The sequence below is a fragment of the Fringilla coelebs genome (assembly GCF_963513975.1).
Source record: "Fringilla coelebs genome assembly, chromosome: 13".
Lineage (NCBI taxonomy): Eukaryota > Metazoa > Chordata > Aves > Passeriformes > Fringillidae > Fringilla > Fringilla coelebs.
In genome coordinates this window covers 2,499,689-2,520,099 of record NC_140039.1, presented here as the reverse complement: position 1 = coordinate 2,520,099, position 20,411 = coordinate 2,499,689, and the positions used below count along the sequence as shown (strand labels likewise).

The window sequence follows — 20,411 nt, the reverse complement described above, 5'->3', positions numbered from 1 at the left end:
ACCCGTGCAAAGTGATTTTGATTTTTCAGCACCAGGCTTCCAATATTTTGATATTAATATTATTCATGAGCTGGCAATTATCACTAAGTCGATTACTAATAGCAGAAGTAGAAATTCAAGACAATATTTTCCATGGCATGCACAGTTTTTTTAACAGTTTTCACATTTCCAATGACTTAGACTAGCTGCCCCCTGATGCTTCTCTAAGATGTTACAATAAACACTAGCATTGACAATACACTGTACTATGGGATGTAATTGCTGCTCTCTGCTTTGGATCAAAGAGAACACATAGTAAAGGCATCTATGTTAAAAGAAGCAATATGAGCTGGAAACCATGTATTTTTGATGTATTCAGGGCCTGGATGTGTTTAAAACCCCCTTATTTCACTCAAATCCAAGGCAGTGCTGAGCCCTGGGCAGGTCCATGCCTTTAACCTTCAGAGGGTTAAGCACGTGGATAAATTCCTCAGCTACTGGCAGGGGTGAAAAAAAAGTGTTGCTCAGGACAACATCAATATCCTCCATAAATTATATAAATATTTCAGTGTATTTGTCACGTGAGAGCTCAGCCTGCACCTCCCTTCTCCCTACCTTTGCAAGCCCAGGGGGATGTGCCCCTTAAAGCACATGACACTCATTTTACAGAGTAATTCCAGAGTGCCTGAGAGAAGGACTCACTGCAGTGATGGTTCTATCCACAGCTACCCTACAAGACCTCAAAAATATTGGATATTTATTCCAATATTCTTTTTTTTTTTTTTTTTTTTTCCTTTTAAAACTGAAGCAACTATTGCTCGTCTCGTGTCAAATGGCAGCACCAGATCTCCCTCCAAAGGGCAGCAGAGGGTGGAGCATGTCTACTCTTACCTGTACTCTGAGTGTGTGGCAGGGACAGCTAGCTGGGAATGGTACAATGGAGCTGGACAGCAAAACTGGTGCAGAGTATTTAAAGACCTACGACACAAGGAAAAACACAAAGTCAAACCAGCAGCTGTTGAGAAAGGGGCTCTTGAGGGGAAGGCAGGTGCTGACAGGAGTATTGGAAACTCACAGAACTGAAATTTGAGGCACAGCTGTCAGCTCTGGATCCCAGGGGACACGGGGGAACAGTGCCAGGGTTAAATGCACACACCACAATGACGGTGAGGAGCTGTTGCAGTGAAGAGTCAATCAGAGGTTTGTTGCAGGATTAAGATCAAATGCCAATTTAAGGCTTGGGGTTTGCCTCTCCACGTGGAAGGGAGGCAAAAGCTGAAACACTGAGGGTTAAAGTCCCTGTGGAAATGAACCTTTAGTCTTGCACCTTACTCTGCACCAGTCAGGCTGTTCTCTGGTCAAGGAATTAATGCACAGTGCTCTGAATGAGGAGGGACAATGCAATGGACATGGACACAAAGCTTTCTTCAAGCCCAGCAATGACAAACATATTGCAAAATAAACCACTTGAAAATGTGAAAGAACCCAAGTTTCACCCGTGTTTTAATATTCAGACCTGTGCAAAAGCAGTTTAATTGTTCAAATTTGTTCATTTGTTCAAAGCTCAGAAAGAAGACAAAAAAATCCTTTATACACAAAGATATTCTGCACCCCAGACCATTAGATTGGTATTGTTTCACTAAAACAAAACCAGACAAGGGGTTTCCACCTCTGAAGGAAAGCTTGGAAAATCTTTAAGCACCACACAGCACACATCCCTGTGTTCCTGGAGTTTGTGCCAGGAAACTTTAAACAAGGCTCAGCACAGCAAGCCTCCATGATAAATCCACCTAATCAAATTTCTCAGGACACAGCATTTTTCTAGGAAATCATAAAAAAATAATCAATATCTCCAAGCTCTTTGAGTGGAAAAGGGACCTGTTAAATGTAAAATCCTCCTTTAACTTGTGAGCATCCAACCTGACAGTTAACACAGGGGGGGTGTGTGTGTGTTTGTGTACACAAATGCACTTTGTAACCCCCCATCTTTCTCTTGGTGTTTTGATAGAAGTTTCAGAAGATTGATTTTGATTCTTCTGCATCCCTGAGGCTTAAAGTGAATCCAGTGAGGTCACTTTCTTACGAGATCAAAGAGAGTGGTTGAGCAAAAAGAAGTCAGGCTTTGTTCAGGAAGGAGTAAGTTACTAATCCTTAGGAAAAAAGACAAGGTCAGCCTGTTCTGATTCCTGCTGCCAACACTGTGTCAGCAGCTGCATGGCCAGGATCAGCTGGATTTTCTGTTCCAAGCTCCTGTAAAGTACTTGAGCTTTTGGAGATGCAGCTCAGCCCAGACACAAGGCACCTCCCCAGCGTGGGATGTACCCTCTAACACCTCACAGGGCACAGGTACCCATGGGGGCGCCTTCAAACACCTTGGAAAGACAAAAAATTCAAAGCAAAGATGGAGAACGACACTGAAAACATTGATGGGCTATATCAAAGCAACCAAAGGTGGATTTTTCTGTCAGGAAAAGCACAGAGTGTTCCACATGAGCTGCTCCACTCAGTCCTGGGGCAGCAGGCAGAGGGCAGGGCACGAGTCTCACACTGGGCAGGGGAACTGCTCTTATGGAGGAACGTGCTCCTGCCTTGGCATGCCTGGTTTTTCCAGCAAAAGCAAAAGAAGGAAATGGAGGAAATCAGGAGGAGAGTGTTCCAGATTCCATTCCCACCACTGTTCTTTTTCCACACAGATGTCTCTTTCTTCAGAGAATTAACCAGTGAAATATGAAAGAATATGAACGAATCTCTCTGGATTCAGCTCTGCTCAAAAAAGCTTTTTGAACAGAGCTTGCTCCTGGCTCTTCAAAAACCATTTTGCCCTCAAGGCTCCCTGGATCTGTTCTGCCCCAACGTTCCCAGGTTCCAAAAGAACCTGAAGAGTAAAGAAGGTGGTGGAATCTTGTTGCCATCATATTTTCTGAAAAATCCTCCTTGCCCAGGATTCTTCTCCTGGGAAGCTGAGAAGACTCAGAGAAAAAGGAAAACAATTTTATCTCATTTCTTCTCCTGTGTTTTGCTGCTTTGGAAGGTGGCTTGGAGACTGTTTATCCCACAGTTGGTTGTTTGATTGGTTTCATGTGAATTAGTTCTACTTAATGACCAATCAGGGTCAGGCTGTGTTGGGACTCTGGAGAGAGTCACGAGTTTTCATTATTATCTTGTTAAGCCTTCTGTCTGTATCCTTTCTGTATTCTTTAGTATAGTTCAATATAGCATTCTTAAATATAATATAATATCATAAAATAATTAATTAGCCTTCTAAGAACAGGGAGTCAGATTCATCATTCCTCCTCTGTTTGGGGGCCCCAAAAATACCACAGAATCTGAAATGTAAGGAACTCACAGAATTTTGGGTTTGTGAACTAAAGTTTAAAATTAAACACAGGGTTTTATTTGAGACCTTGGAAAAGGTTTCTAAATTTAGGTGTTAGAAGTGAGAATGTGGATTTATAGTTTGAAGTAGAGATATGTCAAGTAAAGGAAAGTTTAGAGTTTTAGAGTTTAAGATATAGAAAAAATAAAGTATTTACAGAGGTAAATAAGGAGCTTAGAATGCAGTACTGTAGGGTTGTGGGCTGTAACATGATTGGTTAAGAAAGTTAATATTGCAGCATGGGTCTGTAAGATGAAATATTTAAGGACCGGGTTAAAAACATAAATATCTTTGTTTGTAGTGTTTTATTAGTCAATAATTCCTTAAAAGGTCTTGTCTTGTGACCTTCTGAACCGTGCTGTAATGATGGGAGCCGAACTCACCCTTCCTGCCCACGTAGAAGATAAGAAAATTAACATCATCAAAACCAACTCCCAGATCCCATCTCAAATTCCTTCCAAAATTCCCCACGAGTGAATTATCACAAGGAGAAGCTCTCCCCATGCTCTGGTTGTGCTTTGCACACACCTGTGGCACAGCCCTGGGGTCAGGAGCTCGCCTGCCCCAAGTTCTCAGGAGCAGCAGGAACGCAGCAGTCCCGTCCTGGGAGCAGCAGGGACCCGCCCAAGGGCTGAGGAGGTGACACAGGGGACAGGGCTCAGCTGCAGGCTGGCACTGAGGGGCCACCAGGTCACTGCTTCCAACACAGCAGGCTGGATCCTCAGACAGGATCCTTGGCCCACCACAGGCAGAGGAAACACAAGGTCTGGGCTCTGCTCTGAACGTGGAAATTCAGAATAGCCTAGCTCTGCTTGGGTTCCTCCAGATTTCACTGACTCATGGCAGCCTGACAATGATGAGGCTCAGGCTTTACAGCCCCTGACTAATACTAATTCTACCCAAAGCTGGCAATGCAATTTAAGATTCACATGTGGCATTTTGTGCCTTCAATCACCTGCCAAAACAGCACTTGCAATCACCTACTGGGGTCTCCGTAATATACCAGAGAATGTTTACAGTTCCAATCTTTTTTTTCTTTTTTTGTGTGGTTTGGCTGGAGTTTTAATTATTTTTTAAACTTCATAGCTATATGTTGCAATCAGCCTTCAACACAAGTTTACATTCAAGCTAGAATTCATTTACTGATTTTTAACACCTAAAGACATCAGAAGAAATCCATTTCAATCATTTGGAGGAGAATTAATCACTTCTCCTGTTCACAGTCTCACAGATACTCAGCTCTGTGAAGATCAGTTTCCACATGTGTAGCTGCTGTTCTTCAAAGGATGATTTAGGATTACAAAGAGAGCTCAGGTACTTCAGCACCAACACAAGACAAAGGACAGCTGACAAATGCTGCTGCTGGGAATCTCAGTTTCTGGCCCATTGCTGCAGCATCCCAGTGCACATGGAAGTTTGGCCATTTCCCACTTCCAGACCAATTTCCTTGTGAGAGGAAACTCCTGTGAATCCCTGCACGAGGTTCTTGGAAGAGCAGATGAGTCTGTCAGTAAAACCAGAGCCAAGTCTGACCCAAACCTTTGACATCTCATTCCCCTCCAGAGCAGGAGAAACCCAGCTCCTGATGGAGCACACAGCCCCCAGGCAGCTGTGGCTGTGCCTCCCACCCCCCTGTAAATCCCATGATGTTTGCCATTAGAATCCACTCATTTCAACAGCCCTCTCCTGTCCATCAGCAAACAGAAATGACAATTCTTTTTAATCTTCCAGTTTTAGAGCCTTGCTCCGATGTGCAAATAAAAAGAAATAGATTACTGGTCATCACATAAGCCAGAACTCTTTTTATTTTTTCTTTCCTTTTCTCTTGCAATCCCCAACAAGCCTCCCAAACTCAGCAGACAATTTTCTCAGTATTGGTTTTTAAACAGCCTGGGAGAGCAGAACACAAGGCCATTAACCTGGAATTGCTTTTGCTCTAACAGTTTATCCTGTGCTCTCACAATGTGCTCAGAGCCAGCAGATGCTCCTGGCAGGATTGGGAACCTGGGGGCAGCTTGTCCCCTCTCCCTGCCCAGGACACCGTGCTGGCACAGGACATCCATCCACCCCTGCTCATTCTGCTGCTGATGAATTTTCAGCAGAATTATTAAACCATCACTGTCTGAGAGCTTCTTCCTACAAGAGCTTCCAAACAGAAACCCTGAGACTGAGGGGAATGGGAGCAGGAGCACAGCTGGAAGGAGCCTGTCTGGAGTTGATGATGTAGCTGATGAGAGGAGCTGCTCAGTCCCTTCCCTGCCCTTTGCTGCTGCCCTCTCCCAGAGCCACGACTCCATTCACCATTCCTCCTGTGGTCTGGAACAACAATCTGTTCCCCTCCATCTGCCAGGATTCTTTCCTTTCTTCTGGCACATTTTTCCATACAGTGCACGTTGCAATGAGTATGTGGAAAAAAATAATCCCAGCGCAGGCTGCTGTCCTGGATACCTGTGTGCACCCATCCTTCTGCAATCACCTTGGGAACAGCAGGAGGGGCAGACAAATCCATCCCCTGCTTCAGCCCATTCCCTCCATGTCAGCTGAGGTAGCCAAGGATGGTTTGTTTGATTGGATCTACTAAAAGGGATATTTGCATTTCCCAGTGTTTTATCCTGTTGAAGAGTAACATTATTTTACAAGTTGAAATTTTTTTTTCTCAAGTCAATCCAGAGTTATGGCAACAGCTGAGATTAGAAAATACTGTAGATAGAAACTAATAAAGTCTGTCCTGTTCTTGTTTAATAAATCCAACCATTACTTTCATGAGGAACAACATTTGAAATATAATCAAAGGATACCCAAAGAGGAGATGAACAGTGAACTCACATCAACTCCAGCTAAGTGCTTGCTTAATTAACAAGTTTATTAACCTGCTAGAAGGGCTTCCAGAATGAAAACCCTGACCCAGGCCACAGGGCAACTTTTTGCAAAGCAGAGAAAGCAGCAGGAAGCTTTTCATGGCAGTTCCCACTGTCCCAGCCCAGGTTAGACTGCAGCTGTCTGTGACTGTGGCCACTTCAAGGTGATTAAGCACATGACACATTCCATTTCCAAGGACAAATTCCTCCTGTTCTTTACCCAAAATACACAGGCCAGTGTGGTTTTGGCTTTTGAAACAGCACTGGAAAACCCTCTCTTCTTTCCTATTCATTTCACCCCACTGCATGTTCAGCACTCTGCAGCCAAGCACACCACAGAGAGGCTCTGGGGGCACACAGACAATATTATGGTTTTTTCACAGTGTTGTCACTATTAATTAATTTCCTGGCATGCACTCCTTTGGATGGTGACCCCACAACACTAAATGCTGCCATTGCTTTTATGGTTGCACCCATAAAACCTTCCAGTTCCCAGCAGAGACCAGCACACCCTGCAGGAGAAGCACAACTCCTCCCTTCATTGCCCGGGCACGATGGGAACGTGCCCAGGGATTGCTCTTTGAGCAAATCTTTGATTTGTCTCAAGGAGCCCAAGATGGCTCTTTGGGCACAGCTCCTTGGACACCAAATCCCAGGGAGGCAGCAGGACAGCTCCTGGCAGATAAACACCAGTGTAATTACTCTGCAGGAGTTTGAGAGTCAAAAACCTCACCCACACAGCACCAGCAGCACAGCCATATGCTGCAAAGCCGCTCTGCTGGCATCTCCCTCCTCCCATTCCTGCCTCCCCTTCCATGCAATAGTCAGAACCTGGCTAACAGCATTCCAGAATTCCATTTCCTCTTCACAGGAGTGAAAGATGTTTTCACCAGCTACAAGGATGCTCAATAAAAGCTGCAGTTCCAAACGAGCAGCACACACAGTCCAGAGTACAGACCACTGAATTTTGTTCCAGAATTCATCAAATCTGGTTGTCATCAAAATGATTTAATAGCAGGATTTGTACATGGCGCAGCAGAAATGCAGACTGGGAGTTCTTGTTTGGAATAATGCTTCCCTTTGTGTATTCCCAACTCAAGTACCCACAGCTGGATTTTTCAATGGAATCATCAGGCACACTCTCACTGACCTCTCCTCCATCAAAGGGCCTGTAAATAATTATCATCTCCTGGGAGAATGGAAGCACCACAGGCCCAGCATACTAAACAAGGAACAGCCATTATTTTGTCCCATCCTAGAACACAACGCTTATTAGCATTACAGAGAATTAGAAATAATTATTATAAACTTTTTTTGGTTTCATGAAAATGCAGCACCAGCCTACACAAACAGGCAGGAGGGATCATTCTGCATCCCTGCACAGTTTGCTCCAATCCTAGGTTAGCTGGAACTAGGGTGAATTTAATTAAGACTATTAATATGTAGATGCTTGTAATTAGAAAAAATCCCTTTTAAGTCTTAACTAGAACCCCATCTATGGTGCAGGATGATGTAGAATAATTCACAGGACTCATAAGATGCACTTGTGTCACTTGTGCTTGCTGGGAGCTGTCAAAATCTGTAGAAAAAACCCCACACAGCCCAAACCCAGAAGGTAAGAGCAAAGAGACATGAGAGAAGGCAAATATATTTTAGATTAAATCAGAGAGTGGATATATTCACCACATCTTTTCTATATGTCCCACATCATTAAATCAGGTCCCAGAAATCCTCAAGAAACTACAACTCCCATTACAGAACACAGGCACATTTATAATCTCACAGAGCAATAACCACAGCAAACCCAAAGCTGAGAAGTGCCAGTTATACATATTGGATTTGCAGCTGATGAAAGAGGCAAAATAGCAAAGTACAAAGAATGAAATTACCCAGATACAGCATGAGAGATTTACAGCAAGGCAAATCCTGTTACTTAAAACAATGCTCTAGTGACATATGTTCTATTCAGTGCAGCAGCTGAAAAAACTGCTTTCACTAATCCAAGTAGTGTGACACTGTTGTTCAGCTTTTCCTAGAACAGCAACAACCAGGCTTTCTGCACTTCAGGATGAAAAAGATATTTTTATCTTAAAAAAGATACTTTCAATGGCAAAGATCTTTGGCATATATATCTATATCTTTCTATCTATCTATCTATCTATCTATCTATCTATTTATCTATCTATTACAAGAACACTGACAGAGTTGTTATATGTAAGGTTTCATCTGAAAACTTACTCAAGCATTGAAGGACTGGTGTACAACAGTTTAACATTTTCACTATTGAGAACCCATTAGTTTTAAAGAACATGAAGATTTTCATTATACATGTGTTCTTAAGAGTAAGTTCTTTAAAAAATTCCCAGCTTACATTTTCCTGTTTCCAACCATCAGCATCAGCTCTCTTACATGGGAGTTAAAACACAGAATTATAGTAGGAGGCAGAACCCACATCTTGTTTTCTACAGCAATGTGCTGAGGTGGGTACAAGATACCAAAGGTGTAAGCAGCAAAACAGAAAATCCTGCACAGGATGGGTCTGTAAATAAGACTGCAAGCTCACTGTTAAAGACAGCAACATACAAGGATTGAACGTCCCTTACCCCCGCATGATGAGCACTCTGTGAAATCCATTCCCTGCTGAGAGTTACAGAATCCCCAAATCCCAGGACCCAAATGAAAATGGAGTCCAACACAACCAGAACTATTCTCCTGTGGATAAACACACAGCAGGATGTTTCAGGCCGATCCATGCATACTTGGGAGGCTGCAACCTGTTCTCTAAGTTTACTTATTTCAACTTCCTACAAAAGGCTCCACATTTATTTTGATTTTAAAACATTTCAACTTTACCATTCACCCCTTCAGCACAACACAAAAGCTAAAGAAAACTCGAAGCCATACACTAATATTCTTTGGATATTCTATTTGAGGAGTCTGGTTTTGAATGGTTTTATTGACTCTGCCTGTGTGTGGATGGTGCTGCTGAACGTGGAGCAGATTTACTCAAATCAGGCTGCTCAGAGGCACTGCTAAAATAACTGGAAAAGGCTGGGGAGGACAATTACATGTGCTTCATGCAGGATCCTCTGGAAACCCCAAATTTAACCCTAAAGGGAGTGGATGGTGAACCAGGGTTCAGAACTGCAAACAGAGGTACAGCAACTCCAAGCCCCTGGACTGGGAGTGAGGACAAATCTAAGGGCCCATCCCTGCCTGTTTGTGCCCATTTGGGAGCAAACCCTATGTGACCCATCCATCCCTGCCTGGTTTGGTGCATTTTGGAGCAAACCCTGCATGTCCCATCCATCCCTGCCTGGTTTGGTGCATTTTGGAGCAAACCCTGTGTGTCCCATCCATCCCTGCCTGTTTGTGCCCATTTGGGAGCAAACCCTGTGTGACCCATCCATCCCTGCCTAGTTTGTGCCCATTTTTGAGCAAACCCTGCATGTCCCATCCATCCCTGCCTGGTTTGGTGCATTTTGGAGCAAACCCTGTGTGTCCCATCCATCCCTGCCTGGTTTGTGCCCATTTTGGAGAAAACCACCTGTGTGTCCCATCCATCTCAGCACCAGCATCATCCTCCAGACTGGCTGAGTCCTGAGCCCCAAGCCACGGGCTCAGCTCCCACCAGGGGCTCCTCAGCCCACAGGAGAATCAGCTCCTGTGTCTGACCTCGACCCTCCAGAAACTGCTCCAGGGAATAATAATCAATGAATGTTTCATCTTTATGTTTTGATGAGCACAAAGGTAACAACAAAACCACAGGGAATTTTGCCTCCTGGGTATGACACTGCTCAGGGCTGCACTGCACGTCCTGCTATTTGTATTTTATTTCTGTACTGAAAAGACAGATTGCACTTTAATATGACAAAGCATTCCAACAAAATGGAAGAGAGATCCTTGACTCATCACAGACACAATTCCTAGCACCCTGCATTGCTGCTTGGATGCAAAGTGAAGAGTTTCCTCATTTTTTTCCCCTGCTAAACACAGACTACTCACTTTATTACGCTGTATTTTTAAATACACATATGCACAATCATCATCCTCATCATCTAAACACATTCAATATACAGAGCGTTCATCTACCAGCAAAGGTAACACCCTAAAAATGGTTCGTGGAAAGAAACCTACCCAACAATAAACTGATCACTACTCCCACTTCTGGAATCCTCAACACAGAAATCAGAGACGTGACGACAGATGAAGAAGGAAAAGGTACTCACAAATAACACCTTCTGCAAGCCATCCTTGAAGGGGGGGTGGCCTTGGAGTTTATATTTTCTTTCACGCAATCTGAGGTAGAAAAGCTCTTTCTCAAGGAAAAAAAATAAAGTAAAAAAAAAAAAAAAAATCACATTCACAGCTTATGCACGCTCATTCAGGCTCAGCCACGGTGGAACATCACGGATAAGTAAGCTGGTGATGTAACCAGCATCAAACACTGCATCAGATAAACCCAAAGGCTCTACAGGGTTATATTTTGCAAAGCCAAAAGGTTTTTCCCGGAGAGGAGGTTTAGCAAGCATAAACCAGCCACGCTGTCCTCACATTCCTGGTGGGCTCGCTTTCTGCTTCCAGAAAAAGTCCCAAAGCTGTATTTATTATTCAACTTCATCACCAAGAAGGAACAATATGCTTTCTCATTTGCTATTTAGACGGAAATATCAAAGCACCAAATGTTGCATTTTCGAATGCACCATCTCTGCCTGCTCACTGTAGTACAGTCCAAACCAAGAAAAGGCCATTGGTCCTTTTATCTCCATGGAAACAGCAGCATCTGTGAAGACGAACGTATTCCCTCCTCACTGCAAAGTCAATTTATAGTCACACACTATGACATAAACTGATAAGACAGCAAAGCTAATCAGCAACTAGGAGAAACAGCAACCTAAACATGAGATTAGCCTCTTGCTCAAGAGGATATTCCTCTGTATACAGCATTTCTCCTGTGAAAACTGCAGAATTAAGAAGCAAATCAAGCTGCTCCTGAGAGCTGCTGCAGGTTGGGGATTTGTGAACTTCCCAGTTTGGCTAAGGAGGAGAGTGGTTGAATATTTTATACAATTAACTTCTGGCTTGAAAATCTAGTTAAATCCTCTAAAATGGGAAGATATTTAAGCAAAGTTGCTCTTTAAAAAAAAAAAAAATTACTGAAGAATTATTACTCAAGTGTTACCTTTTCCCTGCAGAAGAGCTGTCATCTTTAATAGCAACAGCAGAGTGAGAAGTTTCATAACTCTACAGGCAACTGCCTCCCCATCTCCCCCCTTTTTAGCACCACCAGAGGTGCAAACACTTCAGCACCATCCTGCTTGTGCTCTACAAACCTCCTCTCCAGGGAAATGATCATTTCTGCAGGCCTGATGAGTCACCTCTACTTGATTTTATTCAGTGGTACTTTGTAAAAGAGAAAAAAACCAAAGTAAAAGCCAAACCAACAGACCCCAGAGAGTACAAAGCTGAGCTTTGTTCCCCCCCTCCCCTGCCTCCTGCCCAGCTCTGATGCTCAGCACTCAGCCCTGACGTTCCCAAGGCAAGCTTCCTCCCTTCCTTCATGAATCAATGCAATGACCATCTGCTCACATTATTAAGTTAAATATACACCAGGACACACTAATGAGGGCAGCTCATTTGCCATGGTCAAGTGATCAGCTCCATGGCCAGTTGTCCCGTTTCCAGAGGGGCAGGGGGCAGCCAAATCCTCCTGATGCACCTACACAGCTCCCAGGGCGCAGGGGGAGCAGGAACTGCCAAAGATGCTGCAAAACTTTAAAAACAAAAATAAAAAAGGGGGGATGCAGGAGATCTTTGGTCCAAACCAATTTGCAAATGAATTAGGCTGACCTAACTGCAGCCTCCCTGTACCTGAAGGAGCCAACAAGGAAGATGAACTATTTTAAAGGGCCTGGAGCAACAGGACAAAAGGGAATAGCTTCAGACAGAGAGTAGGGATAGATGGGATGTTGGGAAGAAATTGTTCCCTGTGAGGGATGGCAGGCCCTGGCACAGGGTGCCCAGAGCAGCTGTGGCTGCCCCTGGATCCCTGGAGGTGTCCCAGGCTGGGTTGGACATTGGGGCTGGGAGCAGCCTGGGACAGTGGAAGGTGTCCCTGCCCAGGGCAGGGGTGGAACATGGTGATTTTTAAGGTCCTTTCCAACCCAAACCACTCCCTGATTCCATGGTTCTGTCTAGCAGAGGTGCACTTTGGTTTACAAAATTAAATTTGATGATAATTTGTAGAATTCTCAGAGCAGGCACAGCCCTCAAGTCACATCAGCATGTGCTGGTGCTGTGGAATGCAGTAAGAAACCAGAGGGCCCAAAATTCCCCATTCCCCCACATAACTGGCCTGCAGGGCTTGGATCCAGCACTATCAGTGCTCCAGCAAGATTCCTCCTCAGCAAACTCCATAAATATCCACTTGATGCGGTGCTGCCCCACCCAGCAGAGCGAGCTCCAGGGAATCCAGCCTGGTGTGGCCATCCCCAAATATCTTGGTGCAGTTCCCTGATCCTCCCCTGGGAGCTTGATCCCGTAACTCCAACCCCAGGGGCTCATGGCAGGGGTCAGGCTCCAGAGCAAAGTGTCCCCATACCACACTGGAGGCCTGGATTGGAGCAGCCATACCTTGAATACAGATATGCTACCCTGGGAGGCACTGACATGATCACAGGTACCTGTCAGCTTTGAAAGTTGAATTATCTTTTGCACAAATTAAGGTAATTCAGAGAAATACAGATTTAGATGCGTGTTTTTTGGTTTTTTTTCTGCTGCACAGCCTAAAGGTATCTTGCCTTCCAGGGAAGCTTTTTAATGATTCAAATACTGCTTCATTTTTAGCAGATACCAAACACAGAACACTGGAAAAGTACAATTTCAAAAGGTGCTGGTGTGTCCTGAACTTGCACATCACAGCTACCAATACATCAGACAAATGATAAATGCCTGCTAAGGAAACAACACCATTCCATAAAGGATCCCATAAAACAGCTTTGCAAGCCCCTGCAAGGTCAAGTACCTCAATCACCAGCAGCATATGAGGAAGAGAACAAACAGCCTTGGCAGCTTGGTGCATTCTTCTGGTGTTAATTCCAGTTTCTGCAGATGTCTGACAGTGCACAGGTCAAATGAAAAGTGAGGAATGACTTACCCAGGTATTCAGAAAGGTACTCCCTGGGTGATAATCTATCCAGTTCAAGGAGACAGGCTAACGGGAAGCTTTTCAGTGTATGGCATTGTTGCTTGTGTTTGGGACAAGCTTTCAGTTCAGTTCTTGGTTTTGGTTTGATGTGTCTGGATAAAATAACTGAGGAAACAACTATCTGGCTCTAAACTCCCCTGAACACCGCAGTTTTATTCAAGATAACAGACTCATTTGCATGATTTCTGTTAAACACTGCTTTAGCCAAGCTCAGTCTCCCTCAGCTCTCCCCTGGAACAATGGAGCTGGGCTGATGAGTAAGTGTGGGATAAAGCCTGCCCACGCCTCTGTCTTAGCAGAATGAATTCAAATGTTTCACAGTTGATTGAATACTACAAAGTGAGGAGTTAGTAACTGCACAGGCTGTTTAGCCTTAGCTTTTGACTTTAAAAAAGGTTTTTCTTTATCAAAAAGTGCAGTAAGTAGGGCAGAACTGGGGACACCGGGGCTAAGTCCTCCCCAGCACTACAAAGTCAGCTCAGCAAGACTGGTACAGTCACTTGATGTCACTGTGTGAAAAGAATGGGACATAAAATGCCCAAGTCATTATCCTAAGCACTGTACAGGCTACAAGTATTAAAGACAAGGACTCTGATCCCACTGAAGAGCCTGGGAAGAACAGCCAGGCTGTCCCAATAAATGCTCAGTGTTCTGAGTGCTCTGAACACTGACACCCTGCCAGCACCAGTGACCTGCACAGCCACAGAACTAGCTGTCCCCAAAACCCAGTTTTCTCTGCTGAGGTTCCTGTTCTGTCCATGGCTGGGAGGAATAAACAATTGTCACCCTGGTTTTTTGAGATTCTCTAAGCCTTCTGATGCTGACATTCTTGTAGCAAACTTTCTCACACACTTTTCTGTAAACAACTCATTGTTTTTGCATTCCTTTATGGAGGAAGAGAGAGTTGATGGACTGTTGGTTAAACCAGTGTCAGTGGAGAGGTGTCACTGTCACCCTCCAATCCACTGTCACCTTTGTAAAACTATAAATGATGGAGTCAGAAAATAAACTGCCTCTTTTCTTCTTCACCCTGAGAGCGGTGTGCTGTGTGTTCTGTCGTGTCCTACAGCGACAAACAATCACCTGAGCAATATCAAGCACAGCTCATCGTTTGTTTCAAACGAGGGCCTGAATTTAACGTCAAGGTGTTGAGACAGACCCAAAAGCAAAGCCATTTGTTAGAAGTTGTTGCATTTTCCTGTTTATGATCAGCATGCTGGTCTCTGCAGGATTAAGAGGCTTGGCTATTGATTCACTCTAGCAAACCAGAGCGAGGGCAGTTCGTGGCTGGAGTTCTGGGTGAGGCCGCGGCGGATGAAGGACACAGCCCTGCCCTGCCCAGGAGGTCTCAGACCATCTCCTCACACACAAGATGAACGCCCAGCTCCTCCTCCCTGATCCCCCAGTAAAACCTCACCCTGCCTGCTCCTGGCACAGCCCCAGAGGTTGTTGTTTGGAGCTCAGGAATGCTCGATGAGCGTTCCCCTCACGAGTCCCACACAGACACAGAGCTGAGCTCACACAGCAGCCTGGGGGCTGAGAGACCATTTCTACAGGAAAAGCTTCCATTGCAGGCTAAAACCTCCCCCACATTCCCTCTCCCACCTGGCAGTGTGTGTTGGAGCTGGCCTGGTGCAGGTGTCCCTGCCTCGGCCTTGCCGTCCCCTCCAGCCCAAGCCATTCCATGGCTGCAGGCCTGCAGTCCTGGGCAGGCTCCATCCAGCTCCCGAGGCTGCCCCAGGACCCAAGGCGCTCCTCACCCAGGCTGGTTCCAGCCCCTGAGCCCCAGTGTTGCAATTCCACACTGCTCATTGTGCTGCTAATGCACACAACGTGTCTCAGAGCAGGGGGAGGCCCAAGGGCCCGGCAGAGATGCTGATCCTGGGATGTGCCGGGAGGGATCCAGCCCTGCGCTCCCTTCCCTGTGCGCCCCCCGCGGAACATTCCCCGGCTATTGCTGCGCTGATTAAATATTGAAGCTCAAAGCAAAAGTAAACAGCTGTAGAAGAGCTGCCAGAAATGTCTCAGGCCAGAGTACAGTATTTTCATTTTCAATCACGTTTTGAAATGTTTCTCATGGGCGTTTGTAGTTCTGTCTGAAGCCTCTGAATTATTTTTTCCTACTGTTTATTTTAGCAAGATGCCCCAAAGCTTTCACTGGAAGCTGCTTCTAATTTTCAGCTTGGTTGTTACTGATGAGTTGATACACATTTGCTTGTGTTGAATTTCCTCTGTAACCATTTTATCCCTGTATGTTCTGAGCTTTATATAGATGCTAAATGCATTTCTCTGTTGTATCTTATATCTTACATGCTTTCCATTTACCCATTATATAGTTAGAAGTGGTTATTAAACCTACTCCTTGACCAAAATGAGGCCTCAGCTCAGCATCATTTCAGTGGCTGCTGAATGAATTCTACTGTCTCTCATCACACACACACAAAAATCCCATGCAAGTATTAAACAATGCTGGCAGCAGTTAGAGTTGTGGAAAAATCTCTGTGTTATCACTCACAATAAATCCTTTTTCAACTTCTACCCTGACATTAGTATTAAAACACCATTTGTTTCCTGTTAAACAACCTGAGCCCCAAGTAACAACCTCCTTTTAAGAACTCTGCTAAAACAAGGCTCTAAACAAGTATTTATACCTTCTCCCACCATGCAGAACAACTGCATTGAAAAGGAAGCCTTTGAAAAGGAAAAGTCTTTCCCACCCAAATTCAAGCAATTTTGCAGCCTTCAGTCAGCCCTAACACAAACTTCAGCTGAAAATGCTAAAACGCTTTGTATTAAAGTGATACCCTTAAATTTTTTTTCTGTTAAGATTTTATGTGACAGCCCTCAATTCCCCTTTTTGCACCTCTGGTTTGTCCAGTTTTGTTCTGTTCTGGTCATCCAAGCTCCTCAAGCTCCTTTGCACTGCGTGTCACTCTGGAGAAAGGATCTCCTCTTTCAAGTAACCCAGACTCTCAAGTAAGAAATTGGTACATTTTAAGGTAAAATATGAAACCCTCACATTCTGCAGGCCCTTACTACACTCCTGACCCTTCACTGGGTAATACCTTAGCTGTCCTAGACTTAAAGGCATCCCATAGATTTGTTTTCTCCAGGATAATTGATTCCCTGGCTGGTAGGAGGTGGAACAAGATGGGCTTTAAGGTCCTTTCCAACCCAAACCACTCTGGGATTCCATGAAAATGCCAAGAACAGAGAACAAATAAAGAAGTCTATAAACTTACAGCTTGTGCATGACTGAATAACAAAATACTGAGGAAAAACCCAGACCTGGACTGTTTCAGCCACAGGCAGTGCCAGCAGCAGGAATCCCTGGAACAGCCTGGGAACAGCATGGACAAGGAGCTGGGGGGGTTTGGGCCAGAGTGCCCAGTGGGCAGCTGGCTGCTGAAAAAGCAGCAATAAATAAAAAATCTGCCTGGAGTCCCCACTGCAGTGGGGACCTGGGAAGCAATCCTGATGCTGCAAGCCTGGGAAAGGTTTTTAATTGCTTGGTTAATTTGAGATATATTTCTTCCCCTATTCATTGCAGAAGGACAAAACGTTTGTTGAGATGCATTTGTTGAGATGCATGCCTTTATCCTCAGGATGGTGGAGCTGCAAAATCCAGGCTGGATGCTCCTGCATGGACCTTTCAGCTGGGAGGTGATGCAGGTACAGCCCCCAAAAAGGGCCAGCAGCAGAACAAGCCCTTAATGAGCAGGATGCAATTAATGCCTGCTCCTCCTCTGGTTTCTAAGTGGAGCCTTGTCTGCCACCAGGAGAGGCTTCCCAAACATGAGGGAATTAATGGGCAGTGGGATCATTAATCCCTGCAAAGAGGTGAGAGAAGAAGCCTCCAGCCCAGGACACCACGTGTCACTGACACTGCAGGTGGCTTTGTCCTTCAATGTGTTTTTCTGACCTAACCCAGAATGACAAAGTCATTTACCCAACAATTAGCTCAGCCAGAAAAGCAGCCAACTGGGCTGCAAATGGATCAAAGAAGTTCAGAAGTGTTTCCTACATCCTTGGTGCACATTAATCATGTATTTTATTCCTAGCTTTAAACTCTGACTGCAGCTGCTGCTCAATGGGTCTTACATAAGACACTGACATTAAATTTATTTGTTTCATCTTTTCTACATAAAAATAAGCTGGAATTTTATGATTATTCCTTTGCATTTATTTTCTGTGAAGGCATTTTAACTATTTTGTCCTTAATTGTTGCAATAAAATCCAGCTTAAGCATTTTAGATGAAGCAAAAACCACAAATTAAGGATCATTAAATTATTTTGGCAACCAGACTCATGGCAGATTCCACAATAAGAGGCTGAAATTCCATTTTAGTAACAAGACTAGCTGGAATATTTGTGCCAGAATTATTAGCTAGATGTTCAGCAGATCAATTTTATTAATTAAACAGGCAAGACTGAAGACAACTGATGTCAATAAATCTGTCAATATGTTAATACAGACACCAGTGTCACCTCTCTCCACAGGGTAAATACAAACCAAACCCCAGCTGGGTATTCCATGGATTCAGTGCTGAAATGTAAATCCACTACATAGGAGTTTATGGGAGAACATGAGGATGAGATAAAGAAATCCCAGCTGAGGTTTTGAATCACCTGGTTCCCCAAGGGACTCCTCTAAGCCATGCATTTGCTGTATTTTTTTTAAAAATGTGTTTTTAACTTAGAGGAAGGTCAGCAAAGGGATTTTCTGAAATGTTCACATGGAGTGACACCACTTTGGTGCTGTTTGCTGATGCAGGGCCATCCAGTCAGTAATTTCAAATAAGAACTTTTCAGTGGAATAATCCCAGAATCATAGGATGGTTTGGGTTGGGAGGAACCTTAAAGCCCATCCAGTGCCACCATGGGCAGTGGCACTTTCCAGTGTCCCAGGTGGCTCCAACCTGGCCTTGGACACTTCCAGGGACCCAGGGGCAGCCACAGCTGCTCTGGGCAATGAGGAATGAATTTCAGAACTGAAGGAATGCAGGAGGAGAACAGCTCACTGCAAGGCTGCACCTCAAATTGTAACTCACAGAAGGAGAGCAGTGGGATATCCGAAGGGGATTTCCTGGGAGAAAAAGCCCTGTCAATAATACTTGGCACACATAGAGAACCTGTGTGATGGGCAAGAAAACCTCTGGAGCAGCTGCATCTGGAATAATCTCCTCATCTGTGACCTGCAGATAAAGCAGGGGACTGACATTACACAGCTGAATCTGCAGAATTATGGCAGATTTTAGACAGGAACATTTGGACAGTTCCAAGACAATGGAAGTTTAACAAAACCCCTCTTGCATTGCCTTAAACACTCAAAAGCACCAATATTCAATGTATGCTCTCAGTCCCTGCATTCTCCTGCAGCCAGAGTGATTTGAGATGAGTCAGCTGAACACGAGAATCCAAACAACATGTGCCTCAGCACGTGCTGCCCAGAGCTGCAACAACAAACCCACAGCACTCTGCTCTGAGCCATCCATCCAAACACCTTCCCCCTGACAGCCCACCCCACATCCCACCCCACCAACAGCCCCTGTCCTCCTGTCCCTGTCCCACAGCCCCACACCCAGAACTCAGCCTGGCCTTCAGGGCACTGGGGAGGCAGCAGCAGCCCGTGCTCCATACAGCTCAAATCTAAAGGCATTTAACTCTCAAAGTTTCTTTCCACCAGCATTTCCCCCCTACACAGGAATACATTTTTAAAAAATCATTCAAATGACTAACACCCTTTAAAAAATTATTTAAATTCATTGACACCCTTTAAAAAATTATTTAAATTCACTAACACCATTTTTGGCTCCAAATGGTACAGGACTATGGATAGTGGTAACTCTTGGAATATTTTTGGGTTTTCCCACTCTGGTAGAGGATTCCCTTTGCCAACCCTCTTGCTCTTCCCCAACTTTTGTTCATGTTTACAATGCAAGCTGTGATTGGGATAAAGTCTTCCCAGCACTACCTGAAACATGATAAATTTTTTCCACCAGAACTCTTCAGTTTAATAATAATTGTAATATAAGTTTAACAGTAAGTTTAGTTCTAAACCAAGCATGTAGATGTCAGTGCTGGTTCTCTGGAGCTTCTAATGCAGAATTAGGAGGGCAGGAAGAGACCTCCAAGACCAAAAAACCCCACACCCACTAAGCCACCTCTCCCAGGGCAACATCTGCTCCTTTCCTGAGCTACTCCAGGGATGAGGATTCCACCACTGCCCTGGGCAGTCTGTGCCAATGTTTAACTCCTCTCTCAGTGAAGAAAGGCTTCCTGATATCCAACCTGAACTGCCACTGGCACAATTTGAGGCTGTTTCCTCCTATCCCTGTTCCCTGGAGCACAGCCCGATCCCCCCCACCCCAGCTGTCCCCTCCTGTCAGGAGTTGTGCAGAGCCACCATGAGCCTCCTTTGCTCCAGGCTGAACAACCCCAAATGTCCCCAGGCAGATTATTTGGGTGAATGAAGAGCAAATGAAAACTCAACCCTCCATCCTCTCCAGGCCCTCCTGCACGTTGCTCCACAAAGCAGCCCTTGTGCAGTCTGAGCTCGGGGTGCCAGGCAGCAGCTCCCAGCCTGCACACAGCAGGCTCTGTGCCTCCCAGAGCTGCACACTCCACAACCACTCCTGCAGACACAAAACCCCCTCGAGTGGCCTTTGCCAGCTCTGCCTGCTGCCAGCAGCCTGGGCTGGCCAGCAGCTGCTGCTCATCCCAGAGCCTGCTGGGTGCCAGCCACGCTGGGAACTGCTGACCTTGGGAATGCAGGGATGCACCAGAATAATCCTAAAAACCTCTACACACCAGCTTTCTTTAATACACCAGCTATTGCAGCTCTTTTTTGTTCATAGCTGCACAGCCCTCTTTGGTTATGCATATTAAAAGCATATTTAAGAAACTTAAATGACCTTCCAGACCAACAAAAGCAATTAGGACAGCTCCTAGCGAGCCTCTGTTGTTAAACCTCCAGAAATGGGAAAGCTGC

General features: G+C 44.9%; 1 protein-coding gene across 3 annotated transcripts in view; it reads right to left on the bottom strand.

The window, feature by feature from the left end:
- IQSEC1 (IQ motif and Sec7 domain ArfGEF 1) overlaps positions 1 to 20,411 on the bottom strand; it is a gene marked incomplete at its 5' end in the record, with an annotated part of 285,707 nt that overhangs the window by 160,478 nt on the left and 104,818 nt on the right. For all 3 annotated transcript variants that reach the window (XM_084214574.1, XM_084214571.1, XM_084214572.1), the window contains one exon: positions 871 to 957. In XM_084214574.1, coding sequence (XP_084070700.1) covers positions 871 to 957 — 87 coding nt within the window. The remainder of the gene's footprint in view (positions 1 to 870; positions 958 to 20,411) is intronic.